The 24,492-nt window shown below is 37.1% G+C and overlaps 2 protein-coding genes and 1 long non-coding RNA gene across 6 annotated transcripts in view; 1 reads left to right on the top strand and 2 right to left on the bottom strand.

Annotated features, from left to right (window-relative positions):
• Positions 1–48: 48 nt before the first annotated feature.
• Positions 49–4,827, bottom strand: LOC310721411. The gene is made up of 3 exons (XR_014532032.1): positions 4,707–4,827; positions 4,237–4,333; positions 49–127 (listed from the first exon to the last, which is right to left on the bottom strand). It is a non-coding gene; the product is annotated as an uncharacterized lncRNA (long non-coding RNA).
• Positions 4,437–24,361, top strand: kitb (KIT proto-oncogene, receptor tyrosine kinase b). Of its 2 annotated transcripts, XM_083532803.1 has the most exons (21): positions 4,437–5,079; positions 8,630–8,899; positions 10,733–11,017; positions 11,261–11,400; positions 12,408–12,576; positions 12,707–12,893; positions 14,315–14,430; positions 14,596–14,710; positions 15,075–15,259; positions 16,006–16,112; positions 16,580–16,706; positions 16,863–16,967; positions 17,182–17,292; positions 17,782–17,920; positions 18,523–18,584; positions 18,717–18,817; positions 18,961–19,083; positions 19,318–19,429; positions 19,932–20,031; positions 20,643–20,748; positions 20,884–24,361. In XM_083532803.1, exons 1-21 carry the CDS (start codon positions 5,025–5,027, stop codon positions 21,037–21,039), a joined length of 2,871 nt encoding a protein of 956 aa, XP_083388929.1. In that variant the 5' UTR covers positions 4,437–5,024; the 3' UTR covers positions 21,040–24,361. The 2 variants fall into 2 exon arrangements, with proteins under 2 accessions (XP_083388929.1, XP_083388930.1); XM_083532804.1 differs by lacking the exons at positions 16,006–16,112; positions 16,580–16,706.
• clockb (clock circadian regulator b) overlaps positions 21,751–24,492 on the bottom strand; it is a 27,863-nt gene continuing 25,121 nt past the window's right edge. Inside the window, exons 23-24 of one of the 3 annotated variants that reach the window (XR_014531977.1) lie at positions 22,346–22,453; positions 21,802–21,837 (exon numbers count right to left, since the gene is read on the bottom strand). The gene's annotated coding sequence lies outside the window, so the exon portion shown is untranslated. Of the gene's footprint in view, positions 22,454–24,492 lie in introns of all 3 variants that reach the window. The other 2 variants (XM_083532838.1, XM_083532839.1) reach the window with 2 other exon arrangements.

Genomic DNA, 24,492 nt, shown 5'->3' with positions numbered 1-24,492 from the left:
TCCCAAAATGCAACTATAAAAGATCTAAAGTAAATTAGACTGGTAGCGTGTTTGACTCTTATGTTCCTGAGCTCCAGTAAAGTTGAGCTGAGGTCCAGTCCAGTATCTTATACAGGAGCTTGTTTTCCTGCATGGTGAAGAGAAGAAGATTAAAAACATTTGCAACATAGTTTTAAATGAATTGTAAAAATATGACACTGGTTTTTCTTTAAATATTCGGAAATGCTATAGCTGACATAAATCACTTCAAGATGTGCTGTTATTGACTACAGAGTGTTATTCTGGCATTATTACTGTCACATTTTTCTGTCTAATCACAACACCAACATCCTGTAATGACTTTTCATATTTCTTTCACCTTTATCTGCACCTTTGTCCAATTGTGGCTAATTTCTAGACATCTTAAAAATCAAACTTCAACAATTACCCAGTCAATGTCAACAATGCTGAAGTATGTGAGCTACAACTACTTTTTTTGTGGTTACAGAGTCTTATAATATTGATTGTGAAGTGGAGATATATTGACCAGAAGAGCAGCAGCGGTGTGCGCTAAGCTAACTGCGCAAGTCAAATGACTGGACTTGTGGTTTGGCAGTAGTTTATAGGTTTAATGCATGCTGGAATGTGTTTTAATGTGTTTTAATGCAGTTATGAGAAAAGTTATAAAAGCTTCTAGATGGTTCGGTAATAATGTAAACAGGCCAGTATAATTGCTCTCATGGCTCTCTTTATACTAGTGTATTTCTTGTCCCTTTTTCTCAACACACCTTTTTTCTGTCTCTCGTCTTTCATCACCGAACACTCTTTCATATTCTTAATTTATTATGCATAATTACATTCTCTTTTTATTTCCAGTGTTTCAAAGCCAATAAAAAATGTTTTTTTCCTATTACCTTGTGTATCATGACGAGATAACATCTTTTTGTAACACAATGGGAAAATGTTATTGGTAGACAAAATGTTATATGTCTATAAAGATACAGACGTAACTTTGGTTTTGTACAATGCAGGTCAAACAAGTTCACAACATCTGTGGAAACAACAGGACAAGCGAAAGTGGACCACAAAACCAAATGCTCTCTCAGTTCGAAGACATATAAACACTTAAAAACCACTATGGGAGACACCGTCCTCTACCCTGATTATGTTGTAATGGGATGTAGGGTCCAATGGACTTTGGATTTTGGTAGACTGGGGTCTTCTGCACAGTCAGCAAAAACCCAACAGGGCAAACTTCATTAGGTTACCATTATCCTCCATTACACCAGCTCTCAACAATGGCGTCTCTATTTAAGCATTGCTTTAGGCCGTAGACATGAAGGTGAAAGAAGGGATGATGAAGAGACGTGAAAAGCTTTCCTGAATGAAGAGTAGAAGCTTCACATAGTCATATTTCTCAAGAAATACACAGTGAAGGTAGAAATGAATGAAACAGACTGCAGTGGGATAGCTGGCACTCAGAGTAAAATGAAATGAGAGAAAATTTTATAAAAAGGTTATAAAAAGTAAAGTATGTCTTCACTTTGCTGTCTTTTCCCTCAGACTACAGACCTAATTTTAGAGTAATGAGAATGATCTGGATCTGGAAAGCCTCATGATGCTAGATAATTGCTGTAATTGATGGACTTCATTTTTCATTTATTTGTTTACAGCAATTGACGCATTTAATTGCTTTTTCAACTGATTATTGGTGAATCTATAAACCGATCAGCTGTAAAATTACAAACGCCTGCTTAATATTATGTAGTTCCAACTTGTACCACAAAACCAGCTGGTGTGTGATTGGGGTCTGGCACCTAGACATTAGCAGCAAATCGAATTCATTTAAGGGCCAGAATAGATCACATTTGTTTCTCCAGCATCCTACATTTGCTCCCTCAGAGTTGAAAGCTGAGGAATTTGGAGTCCAAATCAACACCTTGAAGAAGTGTTGTCATGTCCTCGTTCTGTGTCATGTTCCTCCAAAGAATTCTGAACAGTTTTTTTTAGAGTATAAGTGTGGATTATCCTGCCACTGCCATTAGGAAACATTGTTTATGAAGGAGTGCACTGGGTCTGCAACCATGTTTCCCTTATCAAGTATCGTAAGACATTGGGACTGTCAAATTTGTACTATATGTCAAAGTAACAGCCACATGAATACATAAATGCCAGGATCCAATGTTTGCCAGAAGGACATTTCCCAGAACACTTTGCCTTCCTCACATCTTTTTGGTAGGTATGAACCACAGAATAACAAGAGCAGACCTGCCTGTTTTGGAAAAACGTTGTCTGGGAAAAAAAATTTCAGACAAGATTAGGATTTAGTCAAAGTCACTCAGATATCTACCCTTGTCCATTTCTTTCCAATGTAAATAGAGTTGTGAAAGTGAAATTATCTATCTATCTATCTATCTATCTATCTATCTATCTATCTATCTATCTATCTATCTATCTATCTATCCATCTATCCATCTATCCATCTATCTATCTATCTATCTATCTATCTATCTATCTATCTATCTATCTATCGGCGATAATCATGTAATAATTATTTCATTTGTATAGCCCCTTTCTAACACTCAAGATCAATTTACACATTTATCTTTCTTACTCATGCCCAGGCTCAGTGGTCAGTAGGCAGATTAATGTGAAATGATATAGTTGTTGCAATAGTGGATAGTGTTTTCTGAGGAAAGGAGGGGGAAGGAGAAGTGATCATATGCCCATAGAGATCTGAGTGACTCACGCTGAGAGAGTCAGGCAGTGAGTCAGCATCTTCACCTTTCTTTTGTTTTTCCCCTCTCTCTCTCTCTCTCTCTCTCTCTCTCTCTCTCTCTCTCTCTCTCTCTCCCACTCTCTCATGCATATGTTTAAAGACATATGGATGTATAATAAAATAAAAATTTAAATCATTGGCGCTCCCCTGCCCACTCTCCAGGACCTGTACCATACAAGAACCAGAAACCGGGCAGGAAAAATCACGACTGACCTTTTGCACCCTGGACACAACATCTTTCAGCTCCTCCCTTCTGGCAGTACTGCAGAATCAGAACTGTCAGTCATCACATTATCTGTATATGTTACACACACTATGGCTGCTGTATATTGTACAAAGTTATAAAGTAAACTCTTTATCATACCTGACCCACAATACAGTTATTTGCACTACCATGCACTCTCACACTTTATGTACATCACTGATCTGTCATATAATCTGTATTCCTATTTAATACTCACACTGTCTATACTGTCTCAAATTGTCTTTTATTGTCTCGTATAGTCTGTATTGTCTTGTCTGTTTTGTCTCGTATAGTCCAAGCTGAATGTATAGTTTTATTTATGTCTGTACTTTAAAAGTCACTAACAGCTGGAAGCAAATTCCTTGTGTGTCCACACACTTGGCCAATTAACTTGATTCTGATTCTGATAAACACACAAGGGCTAAAGTCAGACAACAGACCAACAGACAATACAGACAATTGTGCATACTTCAGAAAATTGGTTGTTTGCTTCCATATTAATCATGAAGTTTTAATGAGGTACAGGTAGATAAGAAGTGGCCAGTGGAACCCTACTGTGGTACATGGCCACTCCTATGGCCACCCCAGTAAGAGATTATGATAGTGACAATGATGATGATTATTCATTGCGGAAAAGCATCTAGGATTCAGAACATGTCAAACCTTCAGATGGATCGCCAACAATCACATCAGGTTTCATCTTTATCTGTCCAGTTGTGCCTTTGATGGGATCAAGTGAGCCCCTATGTGGCCAGATACTCTTGTAGCACATCCACCTCAAGATTGAATGTTTTTTTTTGTGTTCTGAGATGGCTTTCTGCTCACAATGATTCTAAAGAGTAATAATTTAATTACTACAAGCTTGACTATACTATTCTATAACCTGATTGGTGGCTTATACCAATCTGTCCATTTCCTTCAGTCCTCTATTATCAGTAAGGCGTTTCCACTTACAACTTATGTTTGCAATTTTTTGTTTTTTCTCCACACTGCACCGTCTTTAACTCTAGAGACTGTTGGTGAACAAAAATCCCAGGAGATCAGCATCTAAAATATTCACCATCAGCCCATCTGGTGCCATCAACCACACCACAATTAAGTAAAGGTCACCAAAACCACACTTTCTTTCTTTCTTTCTTTCTTTCTTTCTTTCTTTCTTTCTTTCTTTAGTTAGGTGTTTGATATAACATTACATTAACTACAGCTCTTCTCCTATATCTGCATGGGTTTATACCTTGCGCTTCTGCCCCATGATTGGTTAATTTAATGGTGTACAGGTGCAGGTGTACAGGACGCTTCGTTGTCTGCGTTTGTGGTAGATCCTACTTGGGCTATGGACAGACAGAGGGATGTGGGTGAGGATTTTTGCCCCATGTCTCCTTAAAAAAATTATTATTCATAACTTGGACACTCTGTGTGAGGTGTCTATAGACATGTGGTCAGTGTCTCAAATCAAACTCAACCAAGGTATACAACATGGATCAGATTTTCAAAGAATAACAAACAAAAGAAATGGACACCATTCATGTATCAGCATCCTCACACACACACACACACACACACACACACACACACTCTCCCCTACAGACGATATTGACGCAGCAGACAGACGTCATCACTGATGACCTGAGATATTAACTTTTTTTTTCGTCCTGCGTGATTAAGAAGACAAGGCGGTTCTTCAAGCAAAAACGAGACACACACCCGGTGACTTATGATGCTGATAGTGGCGCGAGGACGAGCCAATACCGGACACTTAGGCTAATGGGAACAGTTTTTGTCCAGCACGAGCGCTCAGCCCTCATTTCCGGGAAGTGCAGGCACAGTGCCCGTGCACGGTGTGAGCTCTCCGACTAACCAGCTGTCCAAAACAAACACGCCTCATACACTCCCTATACGCCTCGGATTGATTATTACCCCCTCACACACACACACACACACACACACACACGCATCACTACCGCTTAACACGCACCGGAGCGCGCGAGCGGTTTCACTCACCGTGCATGGGATCCAAATAAGATGGCACGCGCGTGGATTCTGTTCACAGTCACACTTTTATTCACCTTTCCGACAGGTAAGGGGTCCTTTTTTTTTTTATTAGACTCTGTCTGTTTTAAAACTATTTCAACTAGTTGTTTACCTTTTCTTTAAAATTCTTTAAAATGTAAAATACAATCAGCTCATTATATATATATATATATATATATATATATATATATATATATATATATATATATATATATATATATATATATATATATATATATATCTCATGCATTTGTAAATTTGTAATTGAATGTTTAATTTCATTCTCTCTCTCATATATATATATATATATATATATATATATATATATATATATATATATATATATATATATATATATATATATATATATATATGCATGCTTTAAGGGTTAAAAAATACTGCTATATGTTTTCCCCCCCTCTAATAACATTAATGGAACGTTTCCCCCTCTTTATAATTTAAAACAATAAAACATTACAAATGTATTTTTTTGAAGAAAAAAAAAAATTATGGAAATGCGTCAAGAAAATCCACATATCATATCTCATGATCATTAAAGTTAATGCTGATAATAATAGGGTTATTTATATCAATCAGCTTAATTGAAGCTTTCCAAAGTAAATTATTACACATATGGCATATGGCATATAAGACGCTTAGCCCTGAGTGTGTTTCTGTCCGTTTCTTCTTTTTTATTTTCTTTAATAATTAAAGAGCTTGTAATTAGAGACGTGTAGTATTAAATGAAGCAACACGAAACGGTAGTATTCCTGTGTTCCCTCAGCAGGAACAATGGAAAACAAGGGGTTATATAATATTTAATAGTTGTGGTAAGTAAGGAATAGGGGTTGTTTGGGGGCTACATATGTGCTGAACTGTCAGCAGGTTTGCTAGGGAAGACGTTGGAACTTGCTTACTTAGTTGTAATTCAGCCAGTTCTCCAAGCCTCTTCACATTTCTACATTTGCATAACTGCAGATTTCTAAGATTACATTAAGCAGCAACAGGTTCTGGTCTGGGGAAACCCTTATAACAACATAACTCCCTAAACATTGCTTGTAATATGGCATTTATTGGTATTTGTTTATATAATTATATATAATTTCAGTGTGTGATTTCAGATGTATTAGTGCAGCTTTTTGAATTTCCAGTTTGTTTGAGGCTTTCTTGCTATGCATATTATTGAATTTCCTGACACATATGACATGGAGAAATACCTCAATCAACCGCAAGGCTTTCACTGGTTATATGTACAGAAAGTGAAGAAAAAATGCTGAAGGCTCGTCTGAAAAATAACAAATATATGTTTTTATTTATTTATAATTTTTCTTACATATTTGGTCATTTGGAGCATTGTTTTCTTTGGCCAATAAAAAGGACCTTAAATTGCACTATATTAAATAATAAATAAAATTATCTATCTATCTATAGAATATAGAATAGCCTTTATTTGTCACATATACATTACAGCACAGTGAAATTTGTTCTTCGCATATCCCAGTTTTGCTTGGAAACTAGGGTTATGATACGGCGCCCCTGGAGCACAGAGGGTTAAGGGCCTTGCTCAAGGGCCCAAGAGTGGCAGCTTGGCGATACCAGGGCTTGAACCCCCGACCTTCCGATCAGTAATCCAGTGCCTTAACCACTGGAGCCACCACTCCCCCCGATAGATAGATAGATAGATAGATAGATAGATAGATAGATAGATAGATAGATAGATAGATAGATAGATAGATAGATAGATAGATAGATAGATAGATAGATAGATAGATCTATCTATCTATCTATCTATCTATCTATCTATCTATCTATCTATCTATCTATCTATCTATCTATCTATCTATCCATCCATCCATCCATCCATCCATCCATCCATCCATCCAGCCATCCAGCCATCCATCCATCTAAAGTTTGTATTGTTTACATTTGTTTTAATGTGTGAAAGCAACAAATCTATGCAGTCATGAGAGAAATGATGCTATAGATGTCTTCACAGTTATTCAAATTTTGCCAAAAGTCAGAGGTTTGTGTTATTAGGAGAGGTGGTAGCTTAGTGGGTGAGAAATTGGACTTTGCCCAAGTTAAAGGTTACGTAATTTTTGTTATTCAATCAAAAATGGACAAAGATAAAAGTTCTGCGGAAGGCTTTTACATTTCAAGTCATTCTTAAGGCTGGTTAATAATGTTTAAAATGTGCAGAGTTATAGCAATGCTATAATGCTATAAATGATACAGTAGGTTTTCTGCTCAGCAGATAGATCTTGTGTTATGTGTATTTGTCCCACACTGTCTTGTGTTGTCTGTCTGTACTGTTTTTTGTCTGTACTGTTTGCTCTCGATGCACTTTATGTAGCTTTGTGTTGTGTTGTAGCTCTATGTCGTTTAGTGCAGCACCAGGGTTCTGGAGGAACGTTGTCTCATTTTTACTGTGTACTGTGTACCACTGTTTACCACTATAATCACCCAAATGAGGATGGGTGCCCCTTTTGAGTCTGGTTCCTCTCAAGGTTTTTTCCTCATAACATCCAAGGAAGTTTTTCTTTGCCACAGTCGTGATGGCGGCTCTTCAGGGATAAATACACATTGTTCACCTTCACTGTTGATTTCTGTAAAGCTGCTTTGAGACAATGTCTGTTGTGAATAGAATAGAAATAAACTTGACTTGACACTGTGTATAGTAGAAATGACAATAGTAGCCTCTTGACTCTTGACTCTTGAAATGAAAGCGCAATCAAAACACAGTTCTGGATAAGGATTAAAACATGCTGTTACAGGTCAATAATAAGTAATTGCTTATTCCCACTGTAAAGCTGAGTATTTGCTCAATATTTTTTTATACTACAGAGGAAAAGAGGAAGGCTAAGGAGGAGGTTTATAGATGTGGTGAGGGAAGACATGCAGGTAGTTGGGTTGAAAGAGGCAGATGTAGAGGACAGGGGGGTATGTAGACGGATGATCCGCTGTGGCGACCCCTAATGGGAGAAGCCGAAAGAAAAAGAAGGAAAAAATTTTACAATTACAATTTTCGTTTGCCAAAAAGCCAAAAAGAGCTAGAAAGAGTTGCAGTTTATTTCTTCCCAAAAAGACAAACTAGGAAGAAAAATACAGGCTTTCTTTTTATACTGAAGTCATTTTCTGTAAAGATTTCTCCTTCCCAGAAAATGTAAACAGCTTTTTTTTTATGACACTGGAGACTCCTTCCAAACTTTTTTTTTTCCTTTTTTTTTTTTATTACAAATTCTAAAGCTTCTGTCATTTAAGTCACCATGTAAACTGCTATTAAAGAAAGGCTAACATAATATTCTTCTATTATATGTACTTACTCTGAATCTATGCAGCCTGAACTACATTCTGAGCCATGCTGTTAATGATTTTAATTTATCTGTATATGTTTAGTAATAGCTAGTAATTACAGCTTATAACTACCCCTCAGTACATATGATAAGAAATAACTCAAACGTGATTAATTCATTTAAGAAACATGAAGGTGCCACAGCTGGGACGATGGTTTTTATAAGGCTTTTTCCTGCTATATGCACTGCTATATACACTTTTAACAGAAAGCAATAACTTGCATAATGTGTTCTCTCGTCTAGGCTCATCCAAGCCAGTCATCACTCCTAATGGTCCTCACCTGGTCATTCTAAAAGGTGGACAACTAGAGCTGCATTGTGAAGACAACACAAGATTAGATCCTGGGAGACTACAGTGGCACCGTGATAAGGGCAGGAGGATTGAAGGAGAACAAGTGGTAGATGGAGCCACTATTATCAACCTCGCTTTCATCCAGCCCCAACACATGGGCCGCTATACCTGCGAGAACACTCAGACCAGAGAAAAGAGCTCCATCTACATTTATGTGAAAGGTGTGCATGTATTTGTATTATTAGAGACCTGGTACTACTGCTCTGTTCCTTCCAGCAGGTTCTGGGATTAAGAGCTGAATAAAACTTTTCATTTGACTAAAGGTTAAAACCACACCTTAGAATGGCTATAGCTTACTTTACTCCGTTCTGTTTGATTTAGTGTGTTTGCAAAATGGTTCCTGCTTGGACACACGTATTTCTATAGAGAAATATATTAGAAAACAGTAAGTGTGTCAAAATGATAAATTTGCATAATTGGCATTGCACCACAGAACATCATCAAAGAGATACACTGTAAAATGTGACTCCAGTAAATGTTAAAGTGTCCCTTTGAACTTTAAATGTTCTGCTTGATGTTAAACTGGTACTGAACTGAATGTTGGTGATAAGTAAATACACCAAGCGCCAATCAAATCAAGTTCAAAACAGAGCACGTGCTCTTTACTTTACATTTACTTTATTACTGTGCACCACAGTAAAGTGAGTCCATGAGAGCTTTCCAGTCAGTTTGAACCAATCTGGCTTTCTCATTAAACCACAGAATTGGGATTGGATTCTTCATAAACACATTGCCTTCACACACAAATATCCACAAATATATTCAGACAAAAATATCAGTAATACTCTACTAATGATTATGTCATGCAACCTCTGTATGTAAAACGGACGCAATCCATGTAGGACTTCAGTCTTACTGAATTCCGTAAAAAAAATAAATGCACATTAATTTAGCAAGTAAGATTAGACCGATTTATGTAAAATATATTTGGAAACGATTTAATTATGGCTGTCGTTCGATTCAAACATTTAATCACGATTAATCACATGATCACTATGAGTTAACTTGTGATTAATCGCAACTTAATCGCCGATTTTTAACTGTTCTACATGTACCCTAAATTAATAATTTTCAAGTTTTTAATACTCTAATGAACAAGGGCATGGACAAATATGGATGCTTTATGCAAATGTATATTTATTATTAGTGAAACCAAACTCAACATAGAGCTTCATCTTCTACTCTTGCCGCTGCTCCCGTTAGGGGTCGCCACACAGATCATCCGTCTTCATACTACCCAGTCCTCTACATCTGCCTCTCTCAAACCTATATGTCTTATTCATACCATAGAGCCTGAAGACAAAATATTTTTGTAAATGTTTTTAGTAATTATGGTGTTTTAAATTACATAAACTATCTAGGCACCAAACAGAACCTTTGCTATGTTTCCACACGGACGGTTTTAATCAACGGATGTGTGCATCATGGTGGATTTTGGTGCTTGATGTGAAACTTGGTGCATCAGTAAAGCAAATGATTTGAAATCATTTTTCCTGTTTTTTTTATATCTGAGTAAAGAAAGGACTTTTTGAATAAATGTGTGTTGATTTGCAGGTTTAAATTTGGACTCTACATATTTATTAATATTTGTTATAAAAATGGTCATACAGAAATTCGTTCTGCATTAATTGTGCATAAAAAATTTTTGTGTAGTTAAAATGAATTTGCGTGCACTTGTTATTGACACGTTAATTTTGACAGCCCTAATTTTAACATTAAAGCATTCTATACTTTAGACTATATACTACATTTGGTCTATTAGTCTATTACAGAATGCTTAGTCAGGGACAGCTCCAGAGAATTCTGTCTCCAGCACTTTGGCTTGTGTCCAAGGCTTGAGAATTTGTTCTATAAAATGAAAAAGAGGTTGATTTTTTTTTTGTTGAGGAGTGTGCTTTAGTTGTGTAGCTTAATAGATCTGTACATCAGTCTAAATATTTTATAAATAACTACCTCATTACTGTAATAACTCTCTCACTCTCTCTCCTGAACAGATATGGAGAATGCGTTTGTGCGCTCCATGATGAGCGGCTTGCTAGCGAAAGAGGGTGAGGACTGCACTTTGCCGTGCTTAGTGACAGATCCAGCTGTAACCCATTTGTCTCCTCTGACCTGCAGCGGCACTGCCGTGCCAGCTGGCCTTTCCTTCACAGCTGACCCGCAGAAAGGCATCGTCATCCATAACATCTCCAAGGCATTTGAGGGATGCTACGTTTGCACTGGTGTCATGGGTGGGACGACGGTGAAGTCAAGCCAGTACAACGTGAATGTGCGACTAGGTCTGTAGATAATAGATAATCTGCTGATAGACAGAGGAAATGAGAGGTTTTAAAACTTGTTTTTGATGCAGATTTTACATTTTACACATGCCAGAAAATGTAAATAATTGGCAAATATTATATATATATAGGAAACAAATAAGTTAACATAATTCCTTTGATAGATTGATAGATGCAGTAAAGTTTGATTTGTCAAAGGTGTTATATTGCATCGTGTGTTTGTTTGTTTTTTTGGATGTGTAGTTCCACACTTTGTTCCAGTAATAAGTCTATCCAGATCGGAAAGTGTGATATTGATGAAGGGCGAAGCTCTCGAGCTCATCTGCAGCACCTCTAACATCAACCATGACTTCCATTTGATGTGGAGCTTCCCTTCAGGAGCGGTGAGATTCCTGTACATATTACATCCACATTAAAGGAGAAATCTATTCTGAAACACATTAGCATTGATGTCAAAGAGGGTTTATCCTAAAGCATACAGCCAAAAGAGCAAGAGCTTTTCTCACACATTGTCATTTAAACTCATAATAACAAGAAAACACAGAATATAGTGATGTTGGTATATATATATATATATATATATATATATATATATATATATATATATATATATATATATATATATATATACACACACACACACACACACACACACACACACACACACACACACACACACACACACACACACACACACACACACACTACAAATATAAGAACTGAAGTACAGCACTTAGACTTGACTTGGCTAGTTAGCAGTGTATAAGATGGTAATACAAAGATAATGTTGATGGTGGTGTGAAATTTGAAACACTGAAATCTGGAAGAACTGGTGAAAAAGCTACTGAAACACTGCTGCACGCTTTCTTAAGGTAGAAATAAAGGAAGTGATAAATCCAATTACCAACACTATCAGCAGCTAGTCAGTTGACATTGTGGGTAATGTTGAAAACTGGAAACTGAAGCTGGAAGTGCAAACAGGCCAAAATTCCAATTAAAGCGCATCTCAACAATGATGGAATTACAATTAATGGACATTCGGTGCTACACAGATGAGGATGGATTCCTCTTAAGGTTTTTTCCGCATGCCATCTCAGGGAGTTTTTCCTTGCCCCACTCGCCACTGGCTCACTCATTAGCGATAAAATTATAAAGAACAAACTTATAGGTACTACATTTCTACATTCTTTTATACATCTGTATAACCACTTTGTCTCTGTAAAGCTGCTTTAAGACAATGACCATTATTACAAGTGCTCTACAAATACAAATGAATGGAATTGAATTGAAATGAATTGAAAAGATCTGATGATAGTAGAAATTTGCATATATTACAATTGTTAAACCCTTGCTGTGTTTTCTAATTTTAACCTCCTGATGTGATTCTCAGAATGCACTAGAGTCTCATGCTTCTCACATCCTGCCTGGCTCCTGGGGTTACAAGCGCTCCTCTACACTCTGGATTAGCTCTGCAGTGCCGAGTGACTCTGGGAAATACCGCTGCCAAGCGCAGAACGAGAAGGGTGTCTCCAGTTCTACCATCCGTCTTGATGTTTATGGTTAGTAACAGTAGCCTAAGTGCGCATGTGTATCAGTGCAGCGTAGTTGCTAATGTTACACACAAGCTGACTGGCTCTGTCTATGGGAGACCTTTTAATGGCACGGACGGTAAACGTTGGTATGTTACAGATCTTGGCTTCATTAATGTAACTGAAGGAGAGAACAGGGTTGTGGATGTCCGAGAGGGAGAGAGTCTGACGCTGCAAGTCGAGATGATCTCATACCCCAAGCCAAGTGCTGCGTACTGGACGTATAACAACCAGCAGCTCAAAAACACTTCTGAGCACGTCATCACACTGCACAATCAGCAATACAGGTAAGCACACGTATATATAGCATTTTATTTAACACTCTTTTTCTATGGCTATATCGTGTTCACAATGATTTATTTATGTATATTTATTTATGTATGAATTCACGGTATCTTGTGCTTATGTGGAATATTGACAGATAAACGACACTTTAACTTTAAAACTTCAACACTTTGAAATGTAACTAATATCATCTAAAATCGAGTTATGCTAGTTAAAAGTGTACGCCATAGTCACGAGTTTTTAATTCAAAAAACATCCATAGCTGGCTACCAAAGGGAGGGGGAAAAGTATTGTATACTCTCTGACATTTCAGTGCCACATGTGGGAGCTCATGTATGAGGAAGAGGGCAGATAGTGTTCACATCTATCCTTAGCTTTTGGCTTTAAGTTGTAGAGTCTTCTCGTTTTCTTCTCTTCATCTCAAAACAATTTTTCTATGGTTAAATTGTGTTCATAGTAAGACGCATTTAAAAGTTAGCGAATTGGAATGAGTCCAAAGGTTAGTTATACTCAAGAGGTTGCAAATATATTAAATATATTAAATTGTCCCAAATGTAATGATCCCTTCAATTACAACTTCTTTAATTCAGCAACCCTTAATATTTAAGTAAATATGTTCACAACATGTAATGAGGTGAATATGGATACACGCTATTTTATCACAATTAAAAATTATTTAAATGTTTCGATTTCATTTGGTGCAGGTTTTGAAGGTAAACTGACTGAGTGCTAATCTGCTAAATTTTACGCTTTTTATCTATAAAAAGCACATGATAAATAAATTAATACATACACTGACCAGGCCACCGATCAGGCATAACTATGACCACCTGCTTAATATGGTGTTGATCCCCTTTTACAGCCAAAACAGTACAGTACAGCCACAGTTGCTCATCTGTTGGATCAGACCACACGGACCAGCCTTCGCTCCCTACATGCATCAACGAGCCTCGGTTGCCCATGACCCTGTCACTGGTTCACCGCTGTTCATTTCTGGAACACTTTTAATAGATACTGACCACTGCAGACCAGGAACATCCCACAAGAGCTGCAGTTTTCGAGATGCTCTGACCCAGACGTCTAGACTTCCCAATTTGTCAAACTCGATCAAATCCTTACTTGCCCATTTTTCCTGCTGCTTACATGTCAACTTTGAGGACAAACTGTTCACTTGCTGCCAAATATATGATAAAGAGATCAGTATTAATAATTAATAATTAATAATCAGTATTATTCATTTGACCAATTATAATGTTATAAGGGCATAATGTCCCGCCTGATCCGTGTACATAAACACAAGAGTTAAGGTTAAGAATCCCGAGTAACTAAGACGCCTTTGTAAGTCATTCCTGATGTCAGAATGTCTAAAGTTTAAGTGTCTTTAATTCTGGTCATTTTAATATTGTTATTAATATATTTGTAGGTACATCAGTGAGCTGAAGCTGGTCCGTGTTCATGGCTCCGAAGGCGGCATCTACACTTTCTCAGCTAGCCATAATTATACGTCTGTCAATAAGTCATTCTTCGTCCATGTCAATTGTGAGTTAAAGGGGAAAAATGGTTTAAATATCTTCTGTTGCCATTAGTTTTTTTATCCTGCTGTTTTTGTTTTGGTTTTGACACATGGGATTGTATGTGATGTAAAGCAGTGCAAATGTTTACAGTATTTTAACTGCAAATAATCCTTTTCTCTTTCCTGACCAGGCAAGCCGATGATTGTTTCTCAGGAGGGGCCGATTGATGGACAGGTGAAATGTGTTGCATCTGGATACCCTGCACCAAAGATATTCTGGTACTACTGTGAACCACGACACACACGGTACAGTTCAAATGTGATTATTTGACTTCATATAAAAGAACTCTTTATAGAAATGATTGTTTCACACAAAGTGATTTTTTTTAATGACTAGCACAAATGCTAATGGCTCAAAGACATTTTAACATTTAGTTGTATTAAGTTGACAGACTTTATTCTACTCTATACTAATATTTAATATTAGTGGGGACAATAACAGAGAAGCAAAACAGTACAGTATTGATATGTGTTTCCCATTATCGTCAGGAATTTCAAACAATGCAAATCCTTGCTGACTGTGTGACTTGTGGAATATACCAAGTATTTTTCAGGAAAGGTAATTATATCCCTAAACAAGTCAAATTTAGGAATGTCAATTCTCTCTCAGATGCTCTCAGCTAATGAACGCCACTCAGGAGGACGAGGATACAGCAATAGTGACGATGTCATTGTCACAATTTGGCCGCACTGAGGTCGAGAGCCGCCTCAACATCACTAAGGGAAAGTACCACACCCTGGAATGTGTGGCAACTACACAGGGAGAACAGGCATACACACTCTTCAGCATCAGCGGTGAGCTTTACAGGTCTCACACACACCACACACAACACACACACCTACGCATTACAGCAATGAGAGAAAGATGAAACTTATTAACATCCAAGTGAGCACTCAGTTCATGCTAATCCCTTCTTTACTTCTCAGACACGCATACAGCACTCAACAGATTTGCAGGGATTATTTTGTGCAGAGTGTGCACAGTACGGATTCACAACCACTCTAAACTCGTCTCAGAGATACACACAAACATGTGTGACACTGTGCATCCTGTACATGACCGGACGATAATAAATTTATTAGCTAGACCATTATGCGACTAAAAGCTCTAATGTGCTGCAGGGTTGCACAGGCACCTAATTTCATAGGCTAATAATCGGAAGCTAATATAATGTAATAACAATGTATGTCAAGTTACGCTAGAACGGCATAATGTCTTGTTGGAATCAAGAAACATGCATGGCTGGCTACCAAGGGAGACTTAAAAGGGATGTATACTCTCACATGTCAGTCACAGTGAAACTACCCAATCAACCACATCTCAGAGCTTCTGTATGTGGAAGAGGGCAGATATTGTTTACATCTATCCTTAGCATTTGGCAACTTGGTGTCTTCTTATTCTTTTCTCTTCATCCCACATTAAAATAAAATATGTATATTTTTCTTGACAGACCATGTGATGTGTAGATCCCTGGCTACTGATTCATCCGGTTTTGATATTGCTGTTTGTAAATGTTATGTGTTTGTGTTTCTGCATGCAGAGCGCACAGTTCCTCATAAACTCTTCACCCCTGTACTGACCGGAGTCGTAACAGCTTCTGTAGTGCTCATGTTGTTTCTAATCATACTTCTCTACAAGTACATGCAGGTACAGATGTTAAATAATAATAATCATCATCTTTTTAGACATTTCACTACATTAAAAAAAGTAAAAATAAATTCAATGCCAAGCACACAGACACGTGCAATTCATTTTAATTGTATTTTAAAATGGCTTTATATCCACATAAATATTTTATATAGAGACATTTTTTATAGATATAGATCCCAAAAAAAATCCAGGGATTTGCTTTACATTAAATTGCTCTAAATCTGTGCTGGGACGTGTAAAAGATATGTTGATGATGAAATATGAGCCCGAAGCTTAACGGAAGCATCACGTCTCCTACATACTACATATAAAACACTTTATAATTAAAGCTGATATTTTAAGTGCACACAATGTTTAGCGCCAAAAATCAGATTTGATTCGGATGAAAATCCAATTGTGCACCACACCAATTCAATTCCCTGACCGTGATTCTCCTTCCTGCCTGCTCTTTGATTGAAATGCAGAAACCCAAGTATGAGATCCACTGGAAGGTGATTGAGAGTATCCACGGTAACAACTATACCTATGTTGACCCCACCCAGCTCCCTTATGACCCCAAGTGGGAATTTCCAAGAGAGAGGCTACGCTTCGGTAATGGATTACTTTTTTTTTACCTCACCACCTGTCTCTCTGTGTGGGCAAATTCATCTTGAGTCGCATGGAAACAGTTGCTTTGTGAGGATTTTTTAAGTCAAAATGTGTGTGTGTGTGTGTGTGTGTGTGTGTATGTGTGTGTTTTACGCACAGGTAAAGTTCTTGGGGCTGGTGCATTTGGAAAAGTGGTGGCAGCAACAGCGTATGGTCTTAGCTCACCTGACGCAGTCACAACAGTGGCTGTAAAGATGCTCAAGCGTATGTATCATTGTGTGTGTGTGTGTGTGTGTGTGTGCGTGTGTGTGTGTGTGTGTGTGTGTGTGTGAGAGACTATTTTTCATTCCAAGAGCCCTTTCCACTGATTTGATTAACTCCACCCAATGTCTTTTTACTGATTTCTCCTTGTTTCTTTGTGTGTGTGTGTGTGTGTGTGTGTGTGTGTGTGTGTGTGTGTGTGTGTGTGTGTGTTCAGCGAGTGCTCACTCCACTGAAAAGGAAGCTCTAATGTCGGAGCTAAAGGTTCTCAGTTACCTTGGCAACCACATGAATATTGTCAATCTGCTAGGCGCCTGCACTGTAGGAGGTAAGAGGTTAATGTGTTCAAAGTTCAGACAGAGTTCAAAGTCAGTTTTTTTGGAATTTGATGTCAATAAAAGCCCACAAAGAAAGAGAGAGCTGCTTCTAAAATGAAAAGTATGACAAGAGTATCTCACTCCTTGCCATACAGCAGCTTATAGAAAGAAACACTGTATAAATACTGTATAAACCATGTTAATCACTCTCAGATGTTCACAATCTGAAATTAACAACTCATGTATTTAGTAAAGTGAAATCTGGCTAATGTGCTATTAATAAGTGCCTTAAGCTAGATTTTTGGATTTTTAGTGGAACTGGACCTGGTCTGTCTGATCCAATGATCAGACAATGATTCTTTAGATTTGATATCAATTTTGGCTGATATTTTTTATAAACATCTATAAACATGGCATCAGCAGTGATTATGGTTCTTTAGTTACCTGCAATGCTGTGGGATCTTTGTGAAATATTTTTAAAACCTTTCTATCTTCTGCAGGTCCGACTCTGATGATAACTGAGTACTGCTGTTATGGCGATCTGTTGAACTTTCTGAGGAGAAAGAGGGATGCTTTTTTCAGCTCAAAAACCGGAGATGGATATTATAAAAACCTTTTAAGTCAGACCCAGTGTTCAAGGTAAAGCTATACATGGGGAGAATTTTCAGATAAACATATATATATATATATATATATATATATATATATATATATATATATATATATATATATATATATATATTAGGACTGTGAATTGATTGAAATATTTAATTACGATTGATTTCATGATACTCCCAACTTAATCGCACATTTCTATCTGCTCTTTTATTGTTTAAACAAATAATATAAATTTCTACTCTTGGTTTGATTTCTGGGCTTTTCCTGTGAAGGATAAACTAACATAAAGATCAGAAGCTGCCTTTGGGGAAAAACTATTAACTGTTTACTGTTCCAATACATTTTCTCACTAAGTAATTGGGTGGTGTGACACAGAGGGTGTCGTATTCAAAGTTATCATATTTTTAAATATCTTGATGTAAATATCAGGGAATTGTTGCTGAAATTTTATGACATATGAGTCGATCTTAAACTTAAATATCTTTTCTGTGGAGCAAAATTGTTAAATAAATTTTGTGATCAATAAATCTATGTATATGTAAATCTGTACATATGAATTGTACAGTCTGTTTACCCCTATCTTTGTGTGTGTGTGTGTGTGTGTGTGTGTGTGTGTGTAATAGGGACGGTATAGAAAATGGCTACATGCCTATGAGGTCCTATGAAAAGAAATCCAAACAAACAGGTAAATCTGACTACATCAGTATGAATTTAATAAGATACCAGATTAGAAAATAACATTTCTTTCCTTATTTCTATCCTTTCTTTCTATCTTTCTTTTGTTTCTTCCCTCCTTCCTTCCTTTTTTCTCCCCCAGAATGGAGTGATGATAAGGATGACTTGTCTATTGATACTGAGGATCTGCTCAGCTTCTCCTACCAAGTCGCCAAGGGCATGGACTTCCTCACATCCAAGAATGTAAGTTGACTGCTTGAGTACAAACTTGAGGCATATTATTATAAAACTATTTTAGTTTTATTCAAAATGATGATTGGATAATGAGATTTTTAAAAAATACATATTGTATATATACACACACCACTCTTTTTGTGTATGGACAGTGTATCCATAGAGATCTGGCAGCCAGGAACGTTTTGCTGACTAAGGGTCGGGTTGCTAAGATCTGTGACTTTGGCTTGGCTCGTGACATCACCAGGGACTCCAACTATGTTTTGCGGGGAAATGTGAGTCAGGGTTTTTTTTTATAATATTTACACTCCTAATAGCTTTGTAGAACCAACACTGACTTCATTCTTTACAGGAACCTATTTTCTAGTTTACTGGTTTACATTTAATTAAATGGAAACAATAAAAATGATTATTCAAAAAATGCTTTGGAAAAAAACTCAGATCTCTCTCTCTCTCTACGTATAAATGTTTATCGATGACATCACCAATGACCAATATTTGCTTCATAGGCACGCCTACCAGTCAAATGGATGTCTCCTGAGAGCCTGTTTTCATGTGTGTATACATTTGAGAGTGACGTGTGGTCCTATGGCATCTTATTGTGGGAGATCTTCTCTCTAGGTATGCTTTAGAAGAAATGTTCTATTTTCTATCATATAACAAGGTCTCACAGATATTTTTAAACCGTACTGAAGATGCTGTTCAGTGATTATTGGATCGTTGTTATTAGGATATATGACGCCTCAAGAAAAAAAATCACTATTCACAAGGACAGTGTGCTTTCAGGTTCGATTATGGCAGCTAGATGAGTTTATGATGCAGCGCTGCAGATTTTTTGGATGGTCAGAATTAGTAGTTCATGAACTGGAGTGAGTAAGGATGAGGAAGTGAGTAAGGATGAGGGAAAAATTGTCTATAACATTCCACAACATTAAATATAGCTCTAATCAGAGGCATCATCGAATAATGAAAACAAATTTGCATACTTTCATTGGCTTTTAAGAAAATCCTGCCGATGTGTTGATGTTTCACCTGCAGCTAAACCAGAATTAAGGTTTCCTATATTAATATTGTGTATAGTGACAGCAAAACAAAAAAATAATGATTTCTTAATCACCCACAGGTAACAGCCCATATCCTGGAGTTCCAGTTGGTTCCATGTTCTACAAGATGATACAGGACGGGTACAGGATGAGTGAGCCGGAATTTGCTCCGAGTGAAATGTAAGTGTAAACTAAGCGCCTACGAGCTCATAACTCTTATGAAATCTTTTTTTCTTTGAGAATATTCTCAAATCTTCTGCATCTGACTGAATGTAAGAGCTGGCTAATGGCATTCATGGCTTCTGTTCATCGTGCTTATTTTTATATTGAGAGCATGATTACAGACTTGTACTACTCGATTAAAAAAAAAAATCAATCACCAATGGCGCTTCCTCTGTACATCAATGGAAGTTTGTTTTTCCGTGTCTCGACTGTCAGTGGATTCAATAACCATATAACCATATAATCAATAAGGTCCCCTGGTGGTCTAGTGGTTAAGATGCAGCGCTCCCACCGCTGCGACCCGGGTTCGATTCCCGGTCAGGGAACCATCCCCAGCCACTCTTAGTGCCGGTCCCAAGCCCGGATAAATTGGGGAGGGTTGCGTTAGGAAGGGCATCCAGCGTAAAACATGTGCCAAATCAAACGTGCAGAGAATCCGCTGTGGCGACCCCTAACGGGAGAAGCCGAAAAGAAAGCTTTATAACCATATAATCAATAATGTAATTACGTGAATGTGTACACCTGAGTGTGATTGACCAGTTATATTGGCTGATTGTATGCATTTCTAGCTATGAGGTGATGAGATGGTGCTGGAGCTCGGATCCTCTGAAGAGACCAACCTTTAGGAAATTGGTGGAGAGGACTGAAATGTTGCTCTGTGAGAACACCAAACATGTAAGTGGTAAATATCTAACAGTAAAATTTAAATATTGGTATTTACCTGTTTGAGGCACCAAAACGGTAAAAATCAGTTTACTGTCTCATTAATTATACTGCATGTACAGACCTTTTTTTCTTGCCACCAAACAGGTGTATTTGAACCTCAGTGAAAGTGACTCACTGGATTGTCCCGGCCTGAACAGAGCATCGTCTCAGAGGCTGAGCTCAGTAGGTAGCACCACAGCATCGACCCAACCGCTCCTGCTGGCCACCAACGACGTTTTTCTGGAACATGACACTTGCTAAGGACCACTCACAGACTACTTACTCTCACCCACCACATTGATTCCACTCACACGTTCTTTACATTTTTTAGAGTTTTTTTTGGCTTCTGTTGTCGTGTCCGCCAGACTAAACTCTACACACTGGAGCTCACAACACTGCATTTAGTCAATGCCATGCAAATTGTCACGATTCTTTAGATTTAATAGTTATTAGTCTCTTTCCTTAAAGACTAATTACACCCAATAATTATTTATTATTTTTTGAAAGTAAATGAATCTATCCATTCTAAAAGTGGATTGACACTTCTCCCTTAACCTTACGCCAATCTGTTCATCAAACCTATTAGGAATAATTCCTATCTATTTCTATACAATGGAACCTTGTTTAGAAATGAATCACACTCCAAACCGCTTAGCGCTTCGTCTAAATTAAAAGACTTTCCGTGTTTACTCTTGCTGAAGAGAACAAATAAATAGAATATTTTGACAGTCGGGATAATAGCACTATATTAATAACACTATATTTGCTAACCAAGCAACGCAACACAACGCAGTTGTCTATGCTAGTACACTATTAACATTTATTCTTAGGGCATTTACGAAGGTAGGTTTTATAGACAATGTAGTTAATTACCCGGAACAAATATCGAATTATTGTCGATTATTTTCATAGAACAGCATGTACAGATGTCGAGTTATACCATGACAATTTGCCTAAAAAAAATTTAAAAAATTTTATGTATTTATTAACAGCATGTCATAATCACTTACGGTATAGCAGATGTGGCTGCTTCATCATCGGCCTTTATTAAACTCTCTCCTGAAGTAAAAAACAAAACAACAACAAAAAGCTTGTCACGTTGCAGAGAAACTGTAAAGAGTTACTGAGATGAAAAAAATTGTGACTGTAAAAATCACTAACACTGGGCGACTCCTTCCATGCTGAGGAAGTGGATGCTCAGTGTTTAAGGCTCTGCTTATTGATCAGAAGGTCAGCAGTTTAAGCCCCAGTATCTTGCTCTTGGGCCCTTGAGCAAGGCCCCTAACCCACTCCAGGGGTGCTGAACCATAACTGACCCTGCACTCTTACCCCAGCTTTCTAACATCACTGTGATGTGCGAAAAAAGAATTTCACTGTGCTCTAATGTGCATAAGTAAACGTCTCATCAATTCAACCAATAAGACTTGAGAATTTAACAGCTTCATGGAGCGACGCTTTAGAAATACGGAATTGAACTCGTTAATTTGAAAGAGGGGCGGAAAAAAAACATTGAATAAATAATATAATAATAACATGTAATATAATAAATGCGCATCACATGTTACACCTCTCAAATGCTATTATCTTCATCTACTTCAGGGGGTCCAATCTTTTCCTCAAAGGGCTGGTGTGGGTGCAGGTTTTCACTCCAACCAAGCGTCACACCTGGTAGCCACTGAAAATAAAAAACACGAGATTTTACAGGTAGAATTTGGTGTGGACTTGCGTGGTGGGACACGCCTAAGTGCTTCCTGCTAAGGAAAATAAATTTTTTATTAACGTTTGTATAAATAATTTTTTTGTGTGTGATTTTCCTGGATTTGTACATGAGTTTGATCTATAAGCTAGCTAATGGCATTTTTTATTTATTTAAATGTAGCATGTTTATAGTATTTATTTCTATCCTGCTTGCTAATGTGCCGTAGGATTTATTTGTTAGCTAACCAGCAAAGTTTACTTAAGTTGCCAGTTCTTTTCAGTGGTGGACGATAATGAGGTAAATGTAAACTGTACTTAAGTATCTTTTTCTGTGCTTTACTGAAGTATTTATGACTTTACAAAGTCAAATATCTCACTCAACTATACTTTGAGATATCAGTCGTTCCTTTTTTATTCATGTGTGGATAATTCTTCTGAAGCAGCTGAAAAGGATTTGGACTCGTGATAATTGTAATAGATATCAGTGTTTGACTTATTAATATCATTCTATTAATAGATTGTTGTGCTCAGAGTCACATTAGAGTCTTTTCATGTAAACTGAGATGATTAAGCAAAGAGTCTTGTGATAAAAATGATAATAGGATCATTATAGCCGTAATAAATCATAATACTTTGGATACTTAAGTACATTTGAAGTTTTGTACTTTTACTTTTAAGTGAAATTTAACTTTTACTGGCATCATATTTTACAGTGTATCTACTTTATCTAGAGTACACGCTTTGTGTACTTCGTCCACCTCTGGTTTTATTTTCTTATCGTTTCCTTTTTATACGCGAGTGCTTACATGTAGACACTTTTAAACTTTTCGTTGTGATTTTGACCAAATTTAAACTTTAACGTTTCTCAGTAGTTTTGGAGAAAGTGTGATTCCGGATGATGAAGTCTTCCAAACAAGCTCTTGGTTTTGAAATTGCTATTAGCATAAAGCTCGATCTGCATGATTACTATTATAAACTCCTTCCCTCCCTGCCTCCCCTACATATACAATCAATGGTGTAATTACTCTTTAACAAGCACTCATTTAACAACATATGAACTTCACGCACGACCGTTCTGGTCATCCAGAATACCTGTTGATCTATTTATCCACGTGCAGCTGGATCCCAATTTCACCATATTGATCCAATGCTGCATTCCAAGTGCATGAAAAGCTGACTTGACATGATCTTAAGAGTCAGCGCATTAGATGAACATCATTATAACACTGCTTTACTGAGGACCTCAGAGATCAATGACCATCTGTCACGATGAGATCATCATGTAAGTAGCGACTTTGGCCATGCTTAGCAGTGTGTGTACATGTTTTTGTGGATTAGCGCTCTTTAATTGGTAAACGTGCGAAACATCTTCGTGTCCACTGTATGGAAAAAGTCTTCTTTATTACATTATATCTGTGAAAAAAAGATGTGCATCGTATTTATTAAAAATGTGTTTTGTGTGTAAAAAGGGGGAGGGGGGGGGGAAGGGCCCCTTTCGCTTAGTGCCTGTGGAATTCTAAAACGATTATGTAATAAATATTAAATTAATACTTATTTGCTTTTTTGAGACGATGAAGGCGTCTGTGTCGCATGCTAGCGTTCATAATTTATTCGAATAAACGATGTAAGAATGTAAATAAAACGCACTGAATCTGAGCCCTTGAACAAACGCCGAGATGAAGAGAGAAAAAACGTCGGACTGTTTATGTAAAATGTTAATCATTTGTACGTAATTGAAGATATTTTCCCCCATTGTTTGGAACGAGAGAGAGAGAGAGAGAAAGAGAGAGAGATTCAAACGATTTTGTACATATGTTTTTGAAAGCTTTGATGGAAAACCTTTCATGTTTTGATAGTGAGACTGAAAATAAAAAATGAGAACGAATGTTTCATGTCCGTTTCTTGACGAATTTCCTAGAATTTCTCTAATAATAATAATAATGGGTATGGCGTTAAACTGTTAAAAAATAGCTGCAAAAACAACTGCAGTGTATACAAATACATACAGTATATTCA

The sequence above is a fragment of the Silurus aristotelis genome (assembly GCF_946808225.1).
Source record: "Silurus aristotelis genome assembly, chromosome: 27".
NCBI lineage: Eukaryota > Metazoa > Chordata > Actinopteri > Siluriformes > Siluridae > Silurus > Silurus aristotelis.
Note: the sequence above shows the minus strand (reverse complement) of the source record. Positions and strands in the feature narration are given on the sequence as shown.

Bases quoted from the DNA above. Each gene is read 5' to 3' on its own strand.
- kitb (XM_083532803.1), top strand. From the start codon at position 5,025: ATGGCACGCGCGTGGATTCTGTTCACAGTCACACTTTTATTCACCTTT. The intron at 17,293-17,781 runs GTAAGAGGTTAA...TATCTTCTGCAG, and splicing joins AGGCGCCTGCACTGTAGGAG to GTCCGACTCTGATGATAACT. The intron at 20,032-20,642 runs GTAAGTGTAAAC...ATGCATTTCTAG, and splicing joins GAATTTGCTCCGAGTGAAAT to CTATGAGGTGATGAGATGGT.